The sequence below is a fragment of the Ammospiza caudacuta genome, chromosome 21 (assembly GCF_027887145.1).
Source record: "Ammospiza caudacuta isolate bAmmCau1 chromosome 21, bAmmCau1.pri, whole genome shotgun sequence".
NCBI lineage: Eukaryota > Metazoa > Chordata > Aves > Passeriformes > Passerellidae > Ammospiza > Ammospiza caudacuta.
In genome coordinates, this window is record NC_080613.1 from 5,518,049 (window position 1) to 5,537,831 (window position 19,783).

Below are 19,783 nucleotides of genomic sequence, written 5' to 3' on the forward strand. Positions count from 1 at the left end.
TTTGCAGTAATGAACACCAAGAACTTTAATTAAAATGGAGTGAGCTAAATAGAGTGTATAAATGGTAATAAGAAAAAATAAAAAATGAGGTAGGCTATTAAAAAGAAGTGATAATTAATATGAAAGAACAGCACATCATGAAAGATACCTGTAACAGCTATTTAACCACTCAGACTGACAGAGTAAAATACTTCCAGCTGCTAAATTAACTGGGGATCAAATAACAAAATCAGAAAGCAATCTGAAACACAGAACAGCTTCAGCTAACATTCCAGTGCACAGTGTCAGGGTACAGCACAATTTTACACATTTAATAGGTTTTGTATTCCTTGCCTTTCAGCTGGTTCAAAATAATGAATTGCAACTTATCACTTTTTGGGTATTTAGCAGGAAAGGTAAAGTGCATGTCACTGACCTTCAATCCTAAAATGGGATGAGCATCCTTGGGATCTCCAACAACTTGTTCAGCTCAGAAGTGCTATTAAGGAAACAGGTGGGTTTAATTCAAGTTGCTGTCTGGCTTAGCAGCTAATAAATAATCTGGTTTGCAACTGTTTTGAACAGCTTGTCAGGAGAACAAGACACTGACCAGGGCAGTGACTGTTTGCTTAAACTCAATGCTTTTTGTGAATGCACTGATCTGTCTCAGAAATAAACCCCCTAAGCTTCAGTCTGATGGAAACTTGAAGGAAAATACAGAATATTCATGGATTGAATACTTGGAAGCGAGGATGGATTGTTGATGTAAGGACATCCCTCACAGAATGAGCAATCCAGAAAAGTTTGGGAAGTGACTCGCTCTGCTGTGGGTTGAGTTTTGCAGCAGTCCTCAGTGATAAACATGTACAGGACTCATGGTCTAGATCCTATCCTTGGAAGTTTTAAAGCTTTTTCCATCTCATCATACAAGACATACTCTGGAAGACCAAGCAGCACATATCAGACATTGAATAATGCATATTGCTGTCTTTCAGAGTGACAATGTATTTGTGTCACTCTGTGTGTCCAGTACAAAACATTATCAGACTGCTCATCCCCATTCTGCCACACAGGGAGCTCTCAAGCCCTAACAGCCATAACCAGAGTTAAGCTTGGACTATTGCAAAAGCAGCACAAAGCTGGCATTTTCATGCATGATCAATTACCAGCTTGTCTTACAATTGCTTTGCACACCTCAGGCCCAGGGCAGTCTCTGTTCAGGAAGCAGCAGGAGCACAGCACTGGAGCTGGAGGCAGTCCCTCCCTTCTGGCAGAACAGCCTGTTGTTCACCCATCCTGCTGGGACTCAGAGCTGTTCAGGAGCATTGCAAGCTTCTAGAAGCACTGCAGCATACTGTCAGGAGCTGTTTATAGAAACTCTAATCCAGCTGTGCAAAGTTGAGGTTGTATAACTTAAACCACACCTGGAATCAAAAGTCAAAGCACTCATCTCCAGTCTAGGCATCCTGGAGAAATCTCACTGCTCCTGTGAGCCAGGTGAAACTCCCAGGGGTGCTTTGCCCTTTCAGCCCTTCCTGCTCTAAAACACATGAGTAATAAAACAGTCACCCAGTGGCCTTGAATAGCAAACAGAGTCCATATCTCCATTCAGGGGCTGTTATTCTCTAGTGCTATCTTTTAGCACAGACTAAGGAAAAAAGCACCCACCATTCCTAGCATCCAAACAGCCCCCACATCCACCACAGGGAACTGACTGGAAAACAGCATTTCTGTAGCTAAGCCTGAAGCCATTCCTGCTTTACTCAGGAAACAAAGCAAACCTAACAATTTCTGTCCTTTCTGTGATCCAGAATGCTTGGACAAATACAAATACAATCCAATCAACATCAGTCCTTCCCCATCCTTTCAGCTGTGGCCCCAGCTCTAACACAATTTCAAGACACTAACCCTATTAGAAGCCAGAAAAGCTTTTACAGTACCTTGCCTCCCAGATGGAGATTTAATTATATTATCCCCTGGACTGTTTAGATGTTTCATAATGAATGCACTAAGGGAAGCAAGATTTACATTTTTCTTAAAAGCAGTTTTATAAACCGATCTCCTGATTTTAATGTAGCTTTATTTAAGCATCTGAACATCAATAAATCCAGAGTCCAGTTAACATTGTTCATGGTTTCAGCATATTTAGTATATATTTCATATCTTACATCTGATGAAGAGAGCCACACTGTGCCTTACTGCCCCAGCATCCACGGGATCACCATAAGCCAGGTGATAAGCCAGGGCACTCCTGGCAGATTGTCAGATTGGAGCTGGATGGAGCTTCCCCCTCTGTACACATGGGAGGCCTCCAAACTTCTCATCCCCCAGCTTGCAGCACTGCACCTTGGAGCCAACCTGATGCAGAATGTTACAAGCAGGACCTGTAGGTCCAGGTGCCTCCTCTTCCTTCTGATGGAAAAATGAAAACCTTTGTGTCCTGGAGGCATCTTAACCACCCCACCTTAAGGACAAGATAATCAGTAACTGTTACACATTATCTACCTCTGCCAGCCCAGAAGGTTGAGGGGTTTTTTTTGACAAATACCACCAAACAGGTTGAACTTGTTTCAGTAAAGGCTGCTCTGTTTCAGGAAGTCAGAAGAGCTCAGTCCACAGAGGATTCTCATTCTCCTCAACACTGAGGGAATGAAAAGGGAAGGAACAAACAAGAGGACAAGATTTCTTTCCCAGCACCAGGTTCAATCAGCATTAGCCTCCTATTTAGGTCAAGAGGTGTAACAGGAACTGACAGCTGTTAAAGTGAGGGGAACAACAGAAGAGAACAATCACGAAGCTCTCTAGACTGCATCCATGAAAAACACTGGCAGAGCACTCAACAACTTAATTTAACAACTTAATTTTGGGGGAAGGCAGAATGGGGGACAAGAGGTGCAGAGGAAGCCCAAATTTCCTCTCCAGCCCCATGAGAGCCCCTGACACACTGGCCAGTTGTACATTTCTACTTGATATGCAACAAAATAAAAGCAATTAAAAAGTAACTTGGAACTAAAAAGCCAGAAGCAATTCAATGCTTCAGAGAGTAGATTAGACAGTCCAACTGCTTTTTATCCAGATCTCTCACCTGCACTATAACCATCCATTTCAGAACAGGCTAAAGCTCTGGAACTGTGTCAGTGCCTCCAGGACATCAGCTGGAGAAGGACCCTGTGATCTACTCACCCAAGAAAGTGACTTGAAACCATTACAGTAGTGCAATCTTAAAGGTTTGGTTCCTTCTCCAGGGGCAGAGGAGAAGGTGGGGAGTGTGCAAAGGGGAAAGAAAATTAGTAAAAAAAAAAAAAATTCTGCCTTCAAGCAGCTGCGAGATGTTTATCTCCCAAATCCTAATGCCAGCATCTAGATAAAATCAGCTGTCTGTGTCCTATCCCACCCCAGTCTGGGGGCTCACTGACTGAATCTGAGTCCAGCTGTCACAGAGATGGAGGTTCAAGAGGTTTCCTTGTCTCTTGATCTTTGCTTGCAGGACACTCGACTCCCTCAGCCCCTGACACATACAAGCCCTATTAGGAGCAATGCAGCAATCCCCATATTCATTTTCTCCTCCATTCAAAGGTCATTTCTTCTCTCCAGCACCATCCACCTCACCCCAATTCCTGTTCAGAAGAACAGCAACACCTCTAATTCCCCCTGGGCCCTGCTCAGAGGCCAATTAATCTGTCTTGATCCTCATCCTGATCCCAAGCCTCCCCCATCCTGCATCTGAGGCAAGAAGCTGACTCATTCAGAGTCATGTTTGTCAAGTACTCCTTGGCCAGTTTGATAGTGATTGGAGTGGAGAAAGGGGAGCATCTGGGTCAAAGGGGACTGAAATGGCCTTTTGCTTCCTTCTAGTTGATCAGAGGCTTTCCCCTTTTCTCAGGGGTTCAAGCTTGCTCTTTGTCTGCCCTCCAGAGGCGCTCTTTGACTTCCAAGGGCAGGGTGTTGAACAGGTCCTCCTCCACCACGAGCCCACTGCGTTTGAGCAGCGGGCACTCCCCCAGCTCCACGGGCAAGCACTCCAGGCGGTTCCCGCGCAGCTCGATCTGCGACAGGTTGGTCAGCTCTCCCACGCGCGACGGCAGCGACTGCAGCACGTTGTTGCCCAGGTTCAAGGTTCTCAGCTTCCTGCACTGGAACAGCTCTGGTGGGAGACTCTCAATCTGAAACAAAAGAAACCAATCATAGGCAAAGTCACCAACGGATACAGGTGACCAACAAGCCAACACGAAGCTCCAAGGTTTACAGAGTCATTTTCAATCATCCACTTCTCCCTTGAGTGAGTTCTTGCTTTCTGAGCTTCCTGCTTTGGGTGCTCCCAGTGCTATGATTGTACGGATTCCTCTTTCAGACACTGCACTAGTTACAAGAGATCACCAATGATGGTGGCTAAAGCAGATGTTGTCTCCAGGATTAGAGGACCAGAAACTTGCTCACAGCTGGGCTACACTGTGAATGCTTTCATCTGTACTGGCTTCTTTCCATCCCAAATCCTTAATTCTGTCACTGGATCTTTGTTCCTTTGCTTTAAGACGCCGTTCTACATTGACATTACACTGAACAAAGACTGGATTTAATCAGGACTACTAGTTGTGCCTGTGTAATATCTGTCACTTTACAGCCCAACCTCCTGGCCCTGAGAACCAGGAATCTTCTTCCATCCTTTCCATAGGGCTACAAAATGTTGCAAAGACTTTCTAGGCTCCAAGTCGCAGGGATTTTTTACAGTGCCAAAAATAAAACAACAACTAAGTCAGCAGCTGTTAGCTTTCCCAGCACCACCTTCAGGTAACCACAAATCATTAATTTAGTAAGCCTTATTTCTAGCAAATCCTTGTGATAGTCCTGTCTTCCCCAAGAATTTCTTTCTATGGCTAAGGTTTAGCAAACACTAGGCTAGAAACTAAATGCAGCAACTCAGGATCCTCCCCTTAATACAAAGTCTCAGCTTGGAGGCTATAGTTTGCCTTTAAAAGCAAACATGACTCCTTTAAACTCAAATTATGTAGCATATCATTTGTGCTAAATTAGCCTGTAATCCATTCTGAACGAGGAGCAACCTAAGAAAAAGCCAAGATGAAATGAGACCAATTAGAGACAATTCAATGCAGTCATTGTTACTGGTACTGGAGTGTTTTGCAAACAGCAACATATGATCACAGACTCTTGAAAATAATAGAGTTATTTGAGGGACAAGTATTGGTTTAGGAAGGAAGCAATGTGTTAGAACAGCCTGCTTTCCAGGACAGGACAGCAGTGCCAGCCAACTCCAGAAGTCTCTATTTACTAACACTGCTGAACTAGGAGAGGAAAGTGCCAGTCTACCAATCCTTGTGTTTCTTGCTGTCATCATTTACTGGGAGTAACCAGGCTGTCAGTAATTCTGGCTTCCCCAGGTACCTAGCACAGGTTGGCTGTTCCATGGGGTCCTCACCACCTTTTGTTTCTGAACCCACTGGAGCAAAGGCTGCTCCAGCTTTCCTGTTTCATGTTTTTTTGGGGTTTTTTTCCAGAGAGAAATGGGCGGTGCCACACTGTGCTGCAGGAAATGGAACTGCCTCTAACTCCACTCATCCAAGAAATGCTCCACCCCAAAACTGCAGAGGACACTGCAGATTAACCCTTGGGAAGCTGTGCTAGGAAGGCTGCCAGAAGGCAAATGGTGCAGAAGTATCTGAGTTCTAAACAGTAACGTACCACAAAGTTTACCACAGCTTCAGCCACCCACATAAACAGATGCATAATCCTCCAGTGCCAGGAAACCCCAGTGAGCAGATGTTCAGCTGGAGCTGCTGAATGACTGCTCCTTGTCTGCCCTTTGCAGAGGCACAAACTTTCAGACACTAACCTCAACTTATGGCTGGAGTTTTAGGAACCCTCTCTAATATTGAAATATACTAGAAATTAAATCCTTGATTTGAGAGCACTTCTGTGAAAAGCCAAAGCTGTTCTGTGTCTCTCACAAGCAATCTGGCAGTGTTCAGCCAGCAACAGATCTTGCCAATAGTGGGAAGGATCTTGATACATGACAGTGAAAACTAGGACTGCTCCAGACAATCCTGCTTGGTCCCAGAAGAAACCAGAAGCAATTAATTATCTGTCTATTTGTACTTGTGTTAGAGGCTCTTTCAACTTAAGATGATAATAAACTCAAAGGGAAAAAGTCTCCCAGGAATTTGCAGACAGAATGAATGAAAGCTTCAGCTTTGTCACATATGGTAAATGAAGTCTCCTTAGTCTTAAAAAAAGAAACAAAGAACTAGATATGGGTATAGTTTGCTTTAAGCAAATAAATACCCTCCAACAAAAGCCAAGAAACATCTTATGGTAATCAGGCAGCAGAGCACACTTGGCCATCCTCTCTTATCTGCTCTGCACTTAGACTGAAACAAAAAGAACATGTTTACAAGACCAAACTACAGAGCACTCTCTGCAAATGCAAACTACTCTAAGGAAAGCTGTAGGCCAGATGTGCATTCCCTACATGGCTGCTCCCACAGTGTATGTACATGTCTGAAGTAGGCAGGTTTAAACACATAGTTTTAGATTAAGACTACAGTTCCTCAGATGTCCATTTTAAGCCCAAAATCAATGTCAATCTAGAGACTACATGCTTCCAACTGCAGAGAAACAACTGACCTCCAGGGTTTCTAAACAGCCTCTAACTGGCACTTGGAAGCAGCCTCACTGTTGAGAGAAGAAATGCAACAGGACAAGGACTCTTGGAAGACAGGCTTGCCCTGGAGCTATCTGCAATGTTTGGCCTTAGATAAACCCCTCAGAGAGCTACAAAAGCAGTGCCAGTTGTATCCACAGACCATTGTAGCATGTTTAATCACACAGATAACAGAAGTGCCAGCACTATTTCCTCACACAGCAGCTTAGCTCTTTGCTCACTTACCCTGTTGGCTGTCACAGCCAGATTCTGCAGGTTTTGAAGAAGTCCAACATCTGGTGGTATGAAAGTTAAGTTGTTGTGGCTGAGATCCAAGTACCGAAGCTTTCGGCAATAGAAGAGCTGGGTAGGGATCTTTTCTATCTTGTTACGGTTCAGGTAAAGGCGTTCCAGGTTGGTCAGGTTGCCTATCTGCATGGGGATGTAGGCAATGTGGTTATACCACAGTTTAAGGCAAGTGAGACGATGCAAGTGCTGGAAGCTGATGATTTCCTCAATAGTCTTTAGGTTGTTGTCCTTCAGGTCTATTTCCTGCAGATTGTGGAGGCTAAAGATAGAGTGAGGAATGCGCTCCAAGTCACACCGGATCAGCTCGAGCTCTGTCAGGTTGACCATCTTCTTAAGGCTGTTGAGGACAATGAGCTTGGTGCCCTCATTGTTGATGGAAAGCTTCTGAAGATGGACACCAACATCTGTCACCACCTGTGGCAGTTTGGTGAGGTTACTCTTCATTCTCAACACCTTCAGCCTCTTCAGCTCCCTCAGTCCATCTATGACAATGTACCGGTTGTTTTCAGCGCTCAAATTCCCTGTCAGGTGAAGCTCCTCTAGTGTCTTCAGGCTATAAATCCAAAGAGGAATCTCCTTAATGTCTGTGAACTTGATGTGGAGAGATTTCAAATTTTCCCTCAAGAAGGCAAGGGCTGGGGCCTCAATTTTGGCAGCTGTGTGGTAGAGCCACAGTTCCTTAAGGCTGGTGAGCTGAGCAATGCTGGGGGGAATAGTGACATCAGGGATAAGCTCCAGCTTCAAGACCTCCAACTCGATGAGGTCAAAGACTGTGTCAGGAATGCCACTCAACATGAAAAGATGCAATTCCAGCTTATCCTGAGAGTTTTTGGTGATCCTCTGGCGTAGTTTCTCCAAAGTCCACTCATTGTTGAGGTTCAGCTGCCGCAATTTGTTCTCACTCACCTCTGACAGAAAGACAGCAAAGCGCTTGGAGTAGAGGGGGTCGTACTGATCGATCAGATGGAGCATAAAAGCAAAGTCATTTTTCACATCAGGAATGTCACTGTAACTGCTCTCCTCCCGGATGGACTCAAAGGAGTATTTCTTGAGTGACCGCCTCAACATCCACCACAGTGTGTACATGCAGATCAAACCATAGAAAATCACCAGACTGATGTAGAAAGAAGCCAAGATCTTGAAGAGAGTGGCCAAAGGATGAGCACAGCGGTACATCCTGTAGCCAGTCAAGCTCTCAATGTCCACTTTACAGTCTACATCAAACGTTATGTTGTTGACATAGTACACTGTATAGCAAATTATCAGAATGAACTTGATTACTTTTATTATGGTCTGTCTCATGTACAGGCGATAAACTATGTCTCCCTCTTCCACATGAGTACGGAACTTTTTCACTTTCTCAAAGAGTGCTTTGGCTTGCTCACCTTCCTTTTTGTCCAAGACACCAGTCTCAGACCTGTCCACAATCCCTTGCTCAATTCGAGACTTTGTTCTCTGCAGCATGGGAACAGTGGCTTCCACATCCTCACTGACCGTGGAGGATTTCTTGTCCATGGAGCCATTCATTTTTCCAAATGCTGGTTTGGTATCACTCTCTTCCACCACTGTCTCAGACAATGCTCTCGTTGTCCATGGAGAGTCAAAACACTTAAGCAAAATAGACACAAAATGCTCCAGCTTGGAGCTGGTCCTTGGGAACTTGAACCAGAAGTTGCTACAAGCCAGAAAGATGAGGGTATGTAGCAGCACCAGATAAGGAAAATACTTGGCAAACCAGTGCAGACGGTTCTCATAACACACCGCATCCACATAGTTGTACTGGTGCCGGTCCAGATCGTATCGGATCCCTGTAGGCCCCGAATCAGCAGAGGAAACAAGACTGGTGTTGTAGTAGGGACGCTCCGGGGCTGCCACTGTCCATCCCCTGACAGAGTCATTGCAAGAGTCTTTGGTAACCCATTTACAGGGCAAACAGATCATTTTGTCCTGGGTGACCTGCAGCGTCCCTCCGAACACGGCGATCATCAGCATCACGATGGAGATGTAGTCCGTGAACACGTCCCACCACGGCTTCAGGATGCGATAGGCTGGCTGGGTGTCAGCGAAGTAGCGCAGCTCGGTGACTGGAATCATGATTCACCTGGAAGCAAACCAGAAACAGCTTAGAGAGTTTTGTCTTGCTCTTCAAGAGGGCATGAGAAAACACATGTTAAGTGCTGGCATAGCAAAACTGGGATTAGCTGAGATGCAATTTCAAGTAACTGTGAGACAAATGAATGAGGCTGCCTGTGAGTCATTTGCTATAGCCCAGGCGGTGACATTTGTTCAGTCTTCCCTGACAGACAAATTGTCACAAAACCTCAGAACTGGTATTTATTGTTAGCAGTCTGTGGGGTAAGACACTCAAAGAAAGCTCACAGGGCAGACTTAACTCCCTTGACCAGACCAGTACTTGGAAATTTACTGTTTTATCCAGGGATTTTATTTCAGGGATGAAGGAATTTGCCAGCACTGTTAGAAGTGATAAAATCTACACACAGACCATATTTATAATTGGTTTGTTACTGCTCTACATAAAATTCTGCATATGGCAGAAGGGACAAGGAAAAATATCTACATACAACACAGTTATGTTTCCTAGAACCACTTCATTGATGCAACTCCTTATGACATTCATAAAACAAGCTGGAAAAGAGAAAAAACATTGCTCAAAATCATGACTTTTCCAATTAAGTAATTTTGGCTTCCTTCCTTTATGTTAATTCTCCAAGGAAAGATTAGCTACTTGCCTTCTGAGAAATTCAGTACTGAAATGCTGTAGCAGCTGGGTTTTTGCCTTCCTTCAGAAACAGAGGAAGGGGGAAAAATACTTCGAAGAATTTGCTTCTCTGATCAACCTAGAGTTCATCCCAGCAGGGATTTAAGTGTCACAAAGGAAATCAAAAGGTTCTGGGAAGCACAGGCCTGATGGCAGTGCTTATTCTGTCCTTCAGACTTGCAGATGAAACTTTGAGCAGGCTCTTCAACAAGCCCCAAAGCCTGACTGATCCATGGATAATGGAGCTCACAAAATTCCCCTATTTGACAGGTAACTCAGAAGGACATAGAGCCACTGTAACTCATTCTAATGACAGTGGAAAAGCAGTAACACCACAGCATCCTTCTAGCAGAGTTCAGGAGCAAGAAGACAAGCATTAGTCTTTCAGTCATTTTCAAACTCACACAATTCAAGTATAAAGGAGAAAAAAAATTTCAAGCACGCTATCCCAAGCCATAAGATTTCATTTGTACAGACAGTCCAACAAGTCCTGGGGGCCAAAAGCTCAATATCACTGACTGGGACAAAGCCTCCTGTGACAAGGCAGGGGTGCCCACACTGTTTGCTTTGGTAGAACTCGAGTTTTTATTTAAAATTAACTTCCATCACTGAACTGTAAAGAAAGCCATTCCTAATGTGAACTCAGAAAGCACCACATTCCCTAGAGACACTAAATACAGAACTCTATTATTTGGTTTGCTGTTTACAACAATAAGTGGTCAAATGACAGCTTTGGCTCAGCGCTGCTTGGGAAAGTTTCAAGCAATTACAGGTGGTAGACTGATAGATGAAAACTGTTCCTGAAGTAAAATTTTTCCTTCTGCCCATCCAGGTCCAACACTACATTATTCCATCACAAAAGCCATACTGGGGAAATTCCACTTCCTTTTGGGGGTAATTTTGAGAGGAAAAAGTGGTATTACCTGTTCTACAAATTCAGTAAAACAAGGAACAGCAAATCTATTAATGATCAACCAGCAAAATCACAAACAAGGGATGAAAACAGTGATGTAGAGCACTGTCAGAGGAAAAAAATGTCCTGTAGAACCCCAGAGAAGTGGCTGACACACCTCTGCAGAAGGAACTGCACTAAACAGGGCAGGGGAATTGTGCATCCACAGGGGAGGGAGCAGCCAAAGCTGAACCTCTTCTGGACAGCACCTGAGCAGCCAGAGGAGACTGACAAGGCCTTGAAAGCCTCCCTCCCAGCCCTGTGACTGCCTTGCTGCAAGCCCTAGGCAAAGCATTTCAGCTTCCTCCTTGGAATACATCTGCCCCAGGGAGAGGAGAGCCCACGTGCAAGGTACGTTTAGGAAAAGCTGTCTGTGAGTACTACAGAAATAATAACTGCAGGATAAAGCAGAAACTCTCTCTACACACCAGAACACCTGAAATGAATCCAGCAGTTATAAACAGCTATTCATGAAAGAACCTACTCCTTCTACTCCATATCAAGGGGAAAAATATGTTTATCTCTTTCCTCTTGCCTTGATACTACTTGTCCTCAAAGGTCCTTCCTGCTTCCTCCCTCTTGGTAGACAAACTTGTAGGAAATATCAGACCCTCCACAGAAGGATTATGTAACTGGGATGATCTCTTCTGGAACTGGGGTCTCATGATATTCGCAAACATGTGGGTTTACTCAATTTGTTCAATCCAGAAAATGCCTAATTCTTTCCCACAAGAAATGAACCTTTTACTCACTTTGATTTGTAGCTCAGGATATGTAGGAAGGAAACCAAAAAGAAATTAGCACAGCTGGCTCCCTAGTTCTGCTTACCAGTCACATGGGGTAGGAAATCCCCCTTTACACCGTGCACTTACAAGACACCTAAAAAAAATCATGAGCATCCCTTGAAACCTATTACAGTTCAGTGTCAGCAATTAACAGGGTGGAGCAGGAAATCTCCTGCCTTCCAGGAACAATGACAGGGGCACTAGGGGAAGAAAAGAACATTGACAGAAAATTCCCACTTCTGGCAGCAGTGGAGACCCCATTCATTCCAGTCCCAAAGAGGAACAATAAAACTAGGGGCCACCTTTGCAGGAGCTGGAATTTACTGTCTCATCTAACCTTATTCCCAGTATCTGCAATGAAAGGGAAAACTCCCCAGCAAAAACGTGAAAAAGTAGGTGGGGAAAGTCACATCCCTCCTCACCAGATTCCCTGTGCATGCAATTCAATTCTAACTCCTGATGGTTCTACATCAGGAGATCATCTTGTCATCAAATGTCATCTTTACTTTGTGAACTCCATCCTGTAATGATTTTAGAGCACGATTCTTGCTGCAATATTCTCCATGCTGGGTTAGAGCAGTTTTGCTGCTGGGGTGGATGACAACAGCAGACTAAAGGTCAAATTCTCAGGGCTCATCTCTGTCACTCGAGTCTCCCATGCACAGAAGGATTCTTCCCACAAGGACTGGGATTTCCACCACTGTACAGGGAGAAAACACACAGGTAGCTGGAACACCAACTCCCCCAACATGGGCAGTAGAACAGAGGGATTTACATGGAGGGCATTACTCTGGCATAGGACTGGGAACAATTCTTGCATGAAGAGAGCTGGCCAGAAATAAAGTTACCTCCCTTGTGACCAAGAGCAAACAAAGATCTCCAGGACCAGAACACAGGAGATTTCAAGCTTCTGCTCTTTTTAAGAGTTGGATTCCAGGATGGTACCTCAGCAGCAAAATATTCACTGTGAAGAAGCTTTATTTGCCAAGTCACTTCCAGCACATAGCCTCACCAAGGGCTGAGCACAGAACACCTGAACTGAGTGAATGAGTTCATGGACAAAAACAGCTACAGAAAAGGAAGTTCAGTGTCAGGGCAGTGTTGGTGAAGAAGGGTCCAAGCTCTTTCACATATACTTCAAATGGCAGAACCTCCGCTTGGAGCTCAGGAACAGGCAAATGTGCAAGTTTCCTCTGCCACAGGAAGTCATCAATACTGAGATTCTGAGAGAGTGCTTAAGGATAAGTTGATTTTACTAAACTTGCATAAGCTGATACATGAAAACTTCTGTCCAAACTCCTCTCAACTTACCAGCCACATCTACCACATAGTCCCTGAGCAGTCCCCCCACCCCTGCCCCCTCAGAAATGACTTTACATTGGAGGGTTTCAGCTACATCAAGCAACACTACTTTGAGCTTCTCTATATCCAATAAAGAACCACCTCAGGTCATTTGAGAGCAGCAACATCTGAGATTGTTCAGTAAAAGATCTGTATGTTAAAGCCCCATTGTTATATAACAGGCTCAATACAGCCAAGATAAATATGCTCCTGGAAATAGTTACACATTCCATGTTTGGCTACTACAAACCTCTTCAGGGCCTGCAAATTCACCTGGATCCAGATTTGCATCCCAACAGGGACCATCCCTGCCTCAGCCTGCTGGGCACAAACCTACAGCCTCCCCACTAATGCTGAACAGGCTGTCCCAAGTGAAGGAACAGCAGCTCCAGACTTACATAACCAGCCTGCCAAACCTACCCAGCCTCCAGCCAACCATAAGCATCACCAAGTACTAATCCTATGTTTTACCAAACACACCTGGAGGAGAAAGATAATCACTCATGTTGGAATAACAGGGACATTCTGAACAAACCACACCTACACAGTAAAACCAGTCAGAAACAAGATTAAATGCATCTAGCTGACAGACATCATAAAAGCAGCAAGTACCTTCTTAAAGGCTGACAGAGCTGAGAGCATGAATGCTTCCCACAAACCACATGAATTAACAGAGTAACTATTCTCTGATTTTGATAATTCCTCTATCCAAAAACATTTAATTCCAAAAACTGAAGATTGACCTATTGTCAACAGACACCTAGCTGAACAGTACTTCAAATTCCTGCCTGCAGCTGCTGGCCAGCACATCCAGCTCAGGACAGAGGGAACAGAAACAACATCACTGTTCTGTTTCACTGGCCAGTTTGTCAGCTTGACTCATCATCACTGAATACTTGATCCAGCCTCCTCTTTCCTCCTTTCTGTTACTAACAAAGCTATTGGCCAGAAAACACTTATATGCACAACCTCAAGACACATAGAAGACTGCACAAACAGCCCTGATTTTAAGAAAATCCTCACATTTAGTCTCACAACACAGTTCTGGGTAAGTAGATGTGGATGAATTTTTATGTTGAATCTGGCAACCCTTTGGTTTCGTCTTACACATATTTTAATTATCAGTTGATTTCATTTTAAATTGTGGACTGCAAAGCACAAGTCAAACCCTGCTGACAGAATTTCTTACCTCTCAGAAGCCCAGAGAAAGAGGGAATTGTTCAGGTGCTGACAGCATCAGAGGTAGATAGAGGAAATAAAAACCGTGATGCTTTCAAGACTACAGGCCTGATTATTAACGCGCTACAACACGTTACAGTAAGTTTTCAACAGAGCAGAGCTTCCCTCCTCAGCAAGCTGCCACCTGAAATCCTAAAGAAGGGCATGACACAGAGCTCTTTGTTCAAAAACCAGGAAATGCAAGAGCTTACTGTGTAGAAATGGGACTGGGAATTTATGTTTCTCCTCCCCCATGTTTACTAGGTGCAGAATTAAGAAGGGGGGAAAAAAGGGACGCTGAAAACAGAGCTGCTTTCAGGCACCCCTCAGAAAACCTTCCAAGCTCAAGAACAGCCACATGATCAACTGGAAAAGCCCAAGACAAGAGATGGAACAACTGCAGTTGTTTTGTCCTTTGCTGCTTAGAACAAAACAGCAGTGAAGCCAGACACCAAAGCCCAGATAACCATTATTCCTGTATCAGGCCCCTTCTGCTTTAAAAAGACAAAACCCTCCTGTAGGACAAAACATCTTCTGAGGCAGAGAAATGAACATGATCACCAGATGATCTTTGGGGTCCTTTCCAACCCAAACCACTCTATGACTCCATGTCAAGTTAAAAGGGTCATTTATCATTTTGACAGGGTGGAACAGGCAATGAACCCAACACTGCAAGCAGGCTAAGGTGGTTTTCACAACGTTCAGCCCCACCCAAGCCACATGACATAGCACAATGAAGTGAATCCACTGCATCACATTGTCTTTATTGAAGTTAAAAAGAATAATCCACCTACATTTGGAGTAGTATTTTATCACCTTCACACCTAGCCATTAATTGACTCTGTCAGATGCAAGACTGTCAGTCTCAAGCTTAGTGCAACAGCTCCTGTTTACCATCACACAGCCACACGTGTCCTGACAAGCACAGGGAAGAACAGCTGCACCACCAGAACAATCCATGCTAGATTCAGCTTGGCCTGCCACATTTTCTGCCTCCTGACAGTGTTTTCCCCCAGCTGCACAGAACTGAGCACAGTCTGTAGTTCCCAGCATCACTGACACTTGGGGCAGGGACTGTGTGCTGGTGTTGTAAATTTAAGTCCATCAGATGACTTGCAACACTGATGTAAACCAGAGCAAAATGGCTGTGTCAGCTTATAAATTATGAATGTACATGGCCACAGGCTTCCTATCCAAAATTAATTTTCTCTTTGCCATAACAAAAATGCTTCAAGGACAGGGCATTGAACCTGTCTTGGAAAAGCACAACTGGCTGCCTCCAACAGGACACAATGAAGCAGTCCCTTGTGCTGCCTGATAAAGTGATTGAATTAATTCTGCTAGTAACTACTCAAGGAAACCAGACCAGCTCCAAGCAGCTCACCAGATGCAGGAGGGGCTCTTCAGCACTGAACTCCAGCACTAAGAGCTCGAGGAACCAGCTGCTCTCAGTTCTCTGTGGGAAGGGTAGACAGAGCAGAGCTTTGGCATAACTAACAGCAGATAAGAAGTCAACAATAAATTCCAAGTGAGTAAAAGCAAGGATAACTTAATTCATTGATGACAGACTGTCACAACATGCACAAATCCATGGGTGTTACCACAGCTATTTTCAAGCTCCAAGAGATGAGCCAGTCAGGATGAAAGACAATACAGACCAGAGCAATGCAAGACAATTAAGACATCAACTATCAGCACACCAATATGTTGTCCCAGTCTGAGCAAAGAGGAGCAAGTACCTCTTCATACATTCCCTACAGGGCTTGCCCTCAGGACTACCAGCTCCAAAACTGTGACTTCCAGCTCAGAACATTTTCTGACTGTATTAGTTAATAAAAAACAGACCACCTCACCCTGCATCATCAAGGCCTGATAAAACCAAAACTCTAAAAGAGAATCTGTTAACTAGACCAGCACACATCTTTACTGTGCACAGAAGTAGGCTGAAGCTACAGAAGCAGCAGTCATTAGAGGAGCTTTGTGAATTGCCAAGGTAATTTTATAGCACATGTTAACAATGTTTGGTACACAAGGTGAGGGCAGCACTGTTACTTCAGCAAGGGGGTCAGGACTGAATTCACCTTTCAGTTTCAAAAGCAGTTTCACAGCAGTAGGAAGGGCAGAGATAACCCAGCTATAGGAACTGGATTTCAAGCTGCAATACAAGACATGCACCACATCAACAGTTTAAGAAAAAAGCTGCTTGGAAGCATTCAAGAGACATTCTCCAAAGCATGTAGACTGCTGAATGTCTCTTCAGTATTAATGTGCAAAGCCTAAACTGAGGCTGGGTTTGAAAACACTTGTAAAAATTCATAAAGGGAGACTCACCACATGGCAACTGAAGACTGAATTTTAACTGTCACCAAAACAATAGATGTGCACAGCCCCCCTCACTTTAATGAGCCCCACACAGAAATCCTAACAAACCCTTCTCCAGCACCACTCACCAGACAGTGCCCCTCTATTTTCTCAGATACCAGTTAAGCTCAGTTAAATACAAAAACACTTGCTTCTGAAGTACTCTACTGAACAAAAACCTTCTTTACCATTTGGAAAAAGCACATGAAGGCTTCTAAAAAGCCTGCTCTAATCAAACAGCAATAATTTGATACATGTGACCTCCACTGCTTGTTTATTTTTTTTTTAATAGCACAAGGGACCCCCAAACCACAGACCATCTCTCCTGACTGCCTGCAGCAGCTACTATAATGTAACCAGCTTCAGAAAGTCATCACTGGAAGGCTTCAGGCACTCACATCTCAAGCATGGCAACATTAGCTTTTAACACATGGCTTCTGGCATGCTTTAAGGAAATATTTATGCATGTTGTCTGACCTACAAGAATTAAAAGAGTTTTCAAATACCATGACAAAGTTAAAAAAAGAAAAGGGTCAGTGAACTGCCAGAACACCAGATGAGCCTGAGGGGTTTCTTCTGTTCTGAAATGAACACAGTGCACATCCCTGCTCAGAACACAGCCAAGCTGGACAGAATTCCCCATCCTGAAGATGGGCACAGAACTCTGCAATGCCTTTAATCACTGTCCCAGTGCAGAACCAAGGAGGCTGGGAGATTCCTGCACCTGGTTTCTGTCATTGCCCAACTGACACCCACACAGGTGACAGGTGAGTGCGCTGGGAAAAGCTGCCTGGAGACGCCTCCACAGGAGGACAAACATCAGCCCACGGGAAATGGAAGGGCACCCACCAAACCAACAGCTCCTCCTACTTCTCAGCTGCATTCCTTCCAGGCAGCAGTCACCAAAACATTTACCGGGCAGCCTCTGTATTTACTGTTAAGTGCAGTAACAAGTCAGGGTTTATGTGGCCAGGATTTAGTTTTATAGGTGACTATATAATGTTATATTCTACTTTTTACAAGGCTCGGTTCCTTTGTCATCTCCAAGCTAAGGGCACCCAGAATTTAATTAACACCACCACAATTAAATACCACCACTCCACCTTCCCTCAATATCAATTATCTCATGCACTGTGCTTTGCATCTATGTTTAAGCAAGGTCCTTTTTTTTTTTTTTTTGGCTTGACCACTCAGAGTTGGCCCAGAGCCCTCACCTTGCAGCAGGGTTCTGCTATCTGCACGTCAGTTCTCTGTGCTGGAAGTGGCTGATATTCCTACTTGCTGGATCCCGAGCGAGTGCTGAACCGCTGCACTCCCCACAAGCCATGGGAACAGTTTCCCTGAAATGAAACACAGATTATCAGCAAAAAAGAGGGGGATCGAGATCACAGAGGGACATGTAAAAGCTCGCAAACAGTATCTAAGAAGCAACAATCAACTCAGAGGGTCACTGGGAGCCAGAAAGGGACATGCTGATACCTGGAAATATGGCAAGAACACTAGGAGCCAAGTAAAACTCAGCAGGAAGGAATTTCCAGCATCTGTGATTCTAACAGAAGTTACCAAAAAGCAGGTGTTGCAGACCAAGCCAAAAGAGATGCTGAATGCTATTATCACAACTAAGGCTACACAAGTAGAGGCAGAATAACAAATCATTGTCAGATGGGGAAAGAGATGACTTTACTGCCTAATTTCTAGTCTGAAAAGCCTGATCCACTTTAAATGTAACTATCAGGTATCAGAAAACACAGACCACACTCCTAACCACTCCAGATCCAAGCAACTGCCCCTTTCACTCACAACACGGCTCTTCTTGAAGTGGAAGCAGTTTAGCACCATCAACAAAAATTACAACAGGGATGGGGTTTTTTTCCGTGCTTCCTGCATGTCAGCACGGGGCATGGGAAAACAGGCAAGGGAGCAGATCCTTAGAGGGATCTCTCCAGCATCCAGCCTCCCAGCCATGTAGGAGAGGGCTGCAGAACATCGGAGAGCGTTGTGTTAACAGGGAGAAAGGAGAAACAACAGACATCAGTGGGAGAAAGTCCAGCCGCATAATACTGAAGATATCCTAGGGTTCATTCCTCTTGATCCCCAAGTTACCATTCGGACTGACAGATTTTGAAGCAACACCCTGCAAACCAAAGCTATTGCATTTTAGCCGTACCACAGTGCCGCAAAGGCAGCACCGGGAGGACTCTCTGACCTTCTCCCCGCTCCAGGCAATGGGTACCAGCCTCAACCCCGCACACCTCGGCACCAGCCCCCGCCACTCCACCGCGGCTTTCCGGACACATAAAAACACATATTCTGGGAGATATAAATAAACCCCACCGCCCTTCCGTCCGCAGGTAACGAACAGCGGCGTCCTCCCCTCGCTGGGGGGACACTGCGCACAGCCCGGCCCTGCCTCACCCCACAGACGGGGCGAGGACCCCCCTGCCCCGGGCGCTGTGAGAGCAGGGACGGCGGCACACGGAGGCTCCGAACCGCTGCCCAATTACTCAGCAAATCCTTCCTGCTCGCCGCTTCCGAGCCCCCTCAGCCGCGCCCCCCCCGACCCGGCGTCTCACCCCATCCCCTCCGGGACATCACCCCACAGGGGGACGCGTCCCCACAGCTCGCCCGCGGCGTGAGGGGAGCGCGGCACACCCACCTGCCCGCCGCGGCCGTGCCGGGAACCCAGCGCACCCACCTGCCCGCGGCGCCCACCCTCCCTTACGCCGCTCCGGCGCCTTTTGTCCGCCCTGCCCGCAGCGGCCCCGCCCCGGATCTGACCTCACCCGGCCGGCGCTGCCACCATCGCCTCGTCCCGCCGCCATCTTGGGGGTGGGCATGGCGACAGGGGTGCGGCGCCATCTTTGTGCAGGGCGCGCCCCACAGGGGAGTGAGGGCGGGAAGAGCGGGGGGGAGTGAGGGCGGCGGCGCCATCTTGGTGCCGGGCAGCGCTTAAAATGGAGCCAGTCTTAAAGGAACAGAAAGGATTCAGCTGCTGAAAAGTTTGTGGTGCCTGAAAAAAGTGATTCACTGGTAGTTATTTTTTACTTGTCTGACGTAATGGAGAACACTGTGCAGCACAATTTCTTTTTAAATGAATAAAGGATGGTTCAAAGGCATTAGTTGTAATTTTATTGGTGTACAGCAGGCAGTTCTGAGTGGTTAAGTGCAGCCAATTTTAACTTGTCTACACCAGTGATGTGTGGAACAATAAAGTGCATCTGTGGCTTTCTAGGAATATTATAAGTCTTAGCAACTTCCTGTACCCACAGGCACAGGACCTATACCAGAGGAGCTGGGATCCCAGTGCCAGCACATAGGGCATTAAACTCTTATCAGCCCAGTGCAATAGCTGATTTTTTTTTTAACTCAACGCTAGTTAAGAATTGTTCATGTCCCAATGCATT

At 45.4% G+C, this 19,783-nt stretch overlaps 1 protein-coding gene across 1 annotated transcript; it reads right to left on the minus strand.

Moving 5' to 3' along the window:
* LRRC8A (leucine rich repeat containing 8 VRAC subunit A) lies at positions 1-19,075 on the minus strand. The gene is made up of 4 exons (XM_058818470.1): positions 19,036-19,075; positions 17,594-17,719; positions 6,881-9,044; positions 1-4,142 (listed from the first exon to the last, which is right to left on the minus strand). Exons 3-4 carry the CDS (start codon positions 9,035-9,037, stop codon positions 3,867-3,869), a joined length of 2,433 nt encoding a protein of 810 aa, XP_058674453.1. The 5' UTR covers positions 9,038-9,044; positions 17,594-17,719; positions 19,036-19,075; the 3' UTR covers positions 1-3,866.
* Between the last annotated feature and the right edge of the window lie 708 nt (positions 19,076-19,783).

Excerpts from the sequence above, each read along its gene's own strand:
- LRRC8A (XM_058818470.1), bottom strand. The coding sequence starts at position 9,037 with ATGATTCCAGTCACCGAGCTGCGCTACTTCGCTGACACCCAGCCAGCC. Across the intron at positions 4,143-6,880 it reads TGGCTGTGACAGCCAACAGG|ATTGAGAGTCTCCCACCAGA; the intron begins GTAAGTGAGCAA and ends CTTTTGTTTCAG.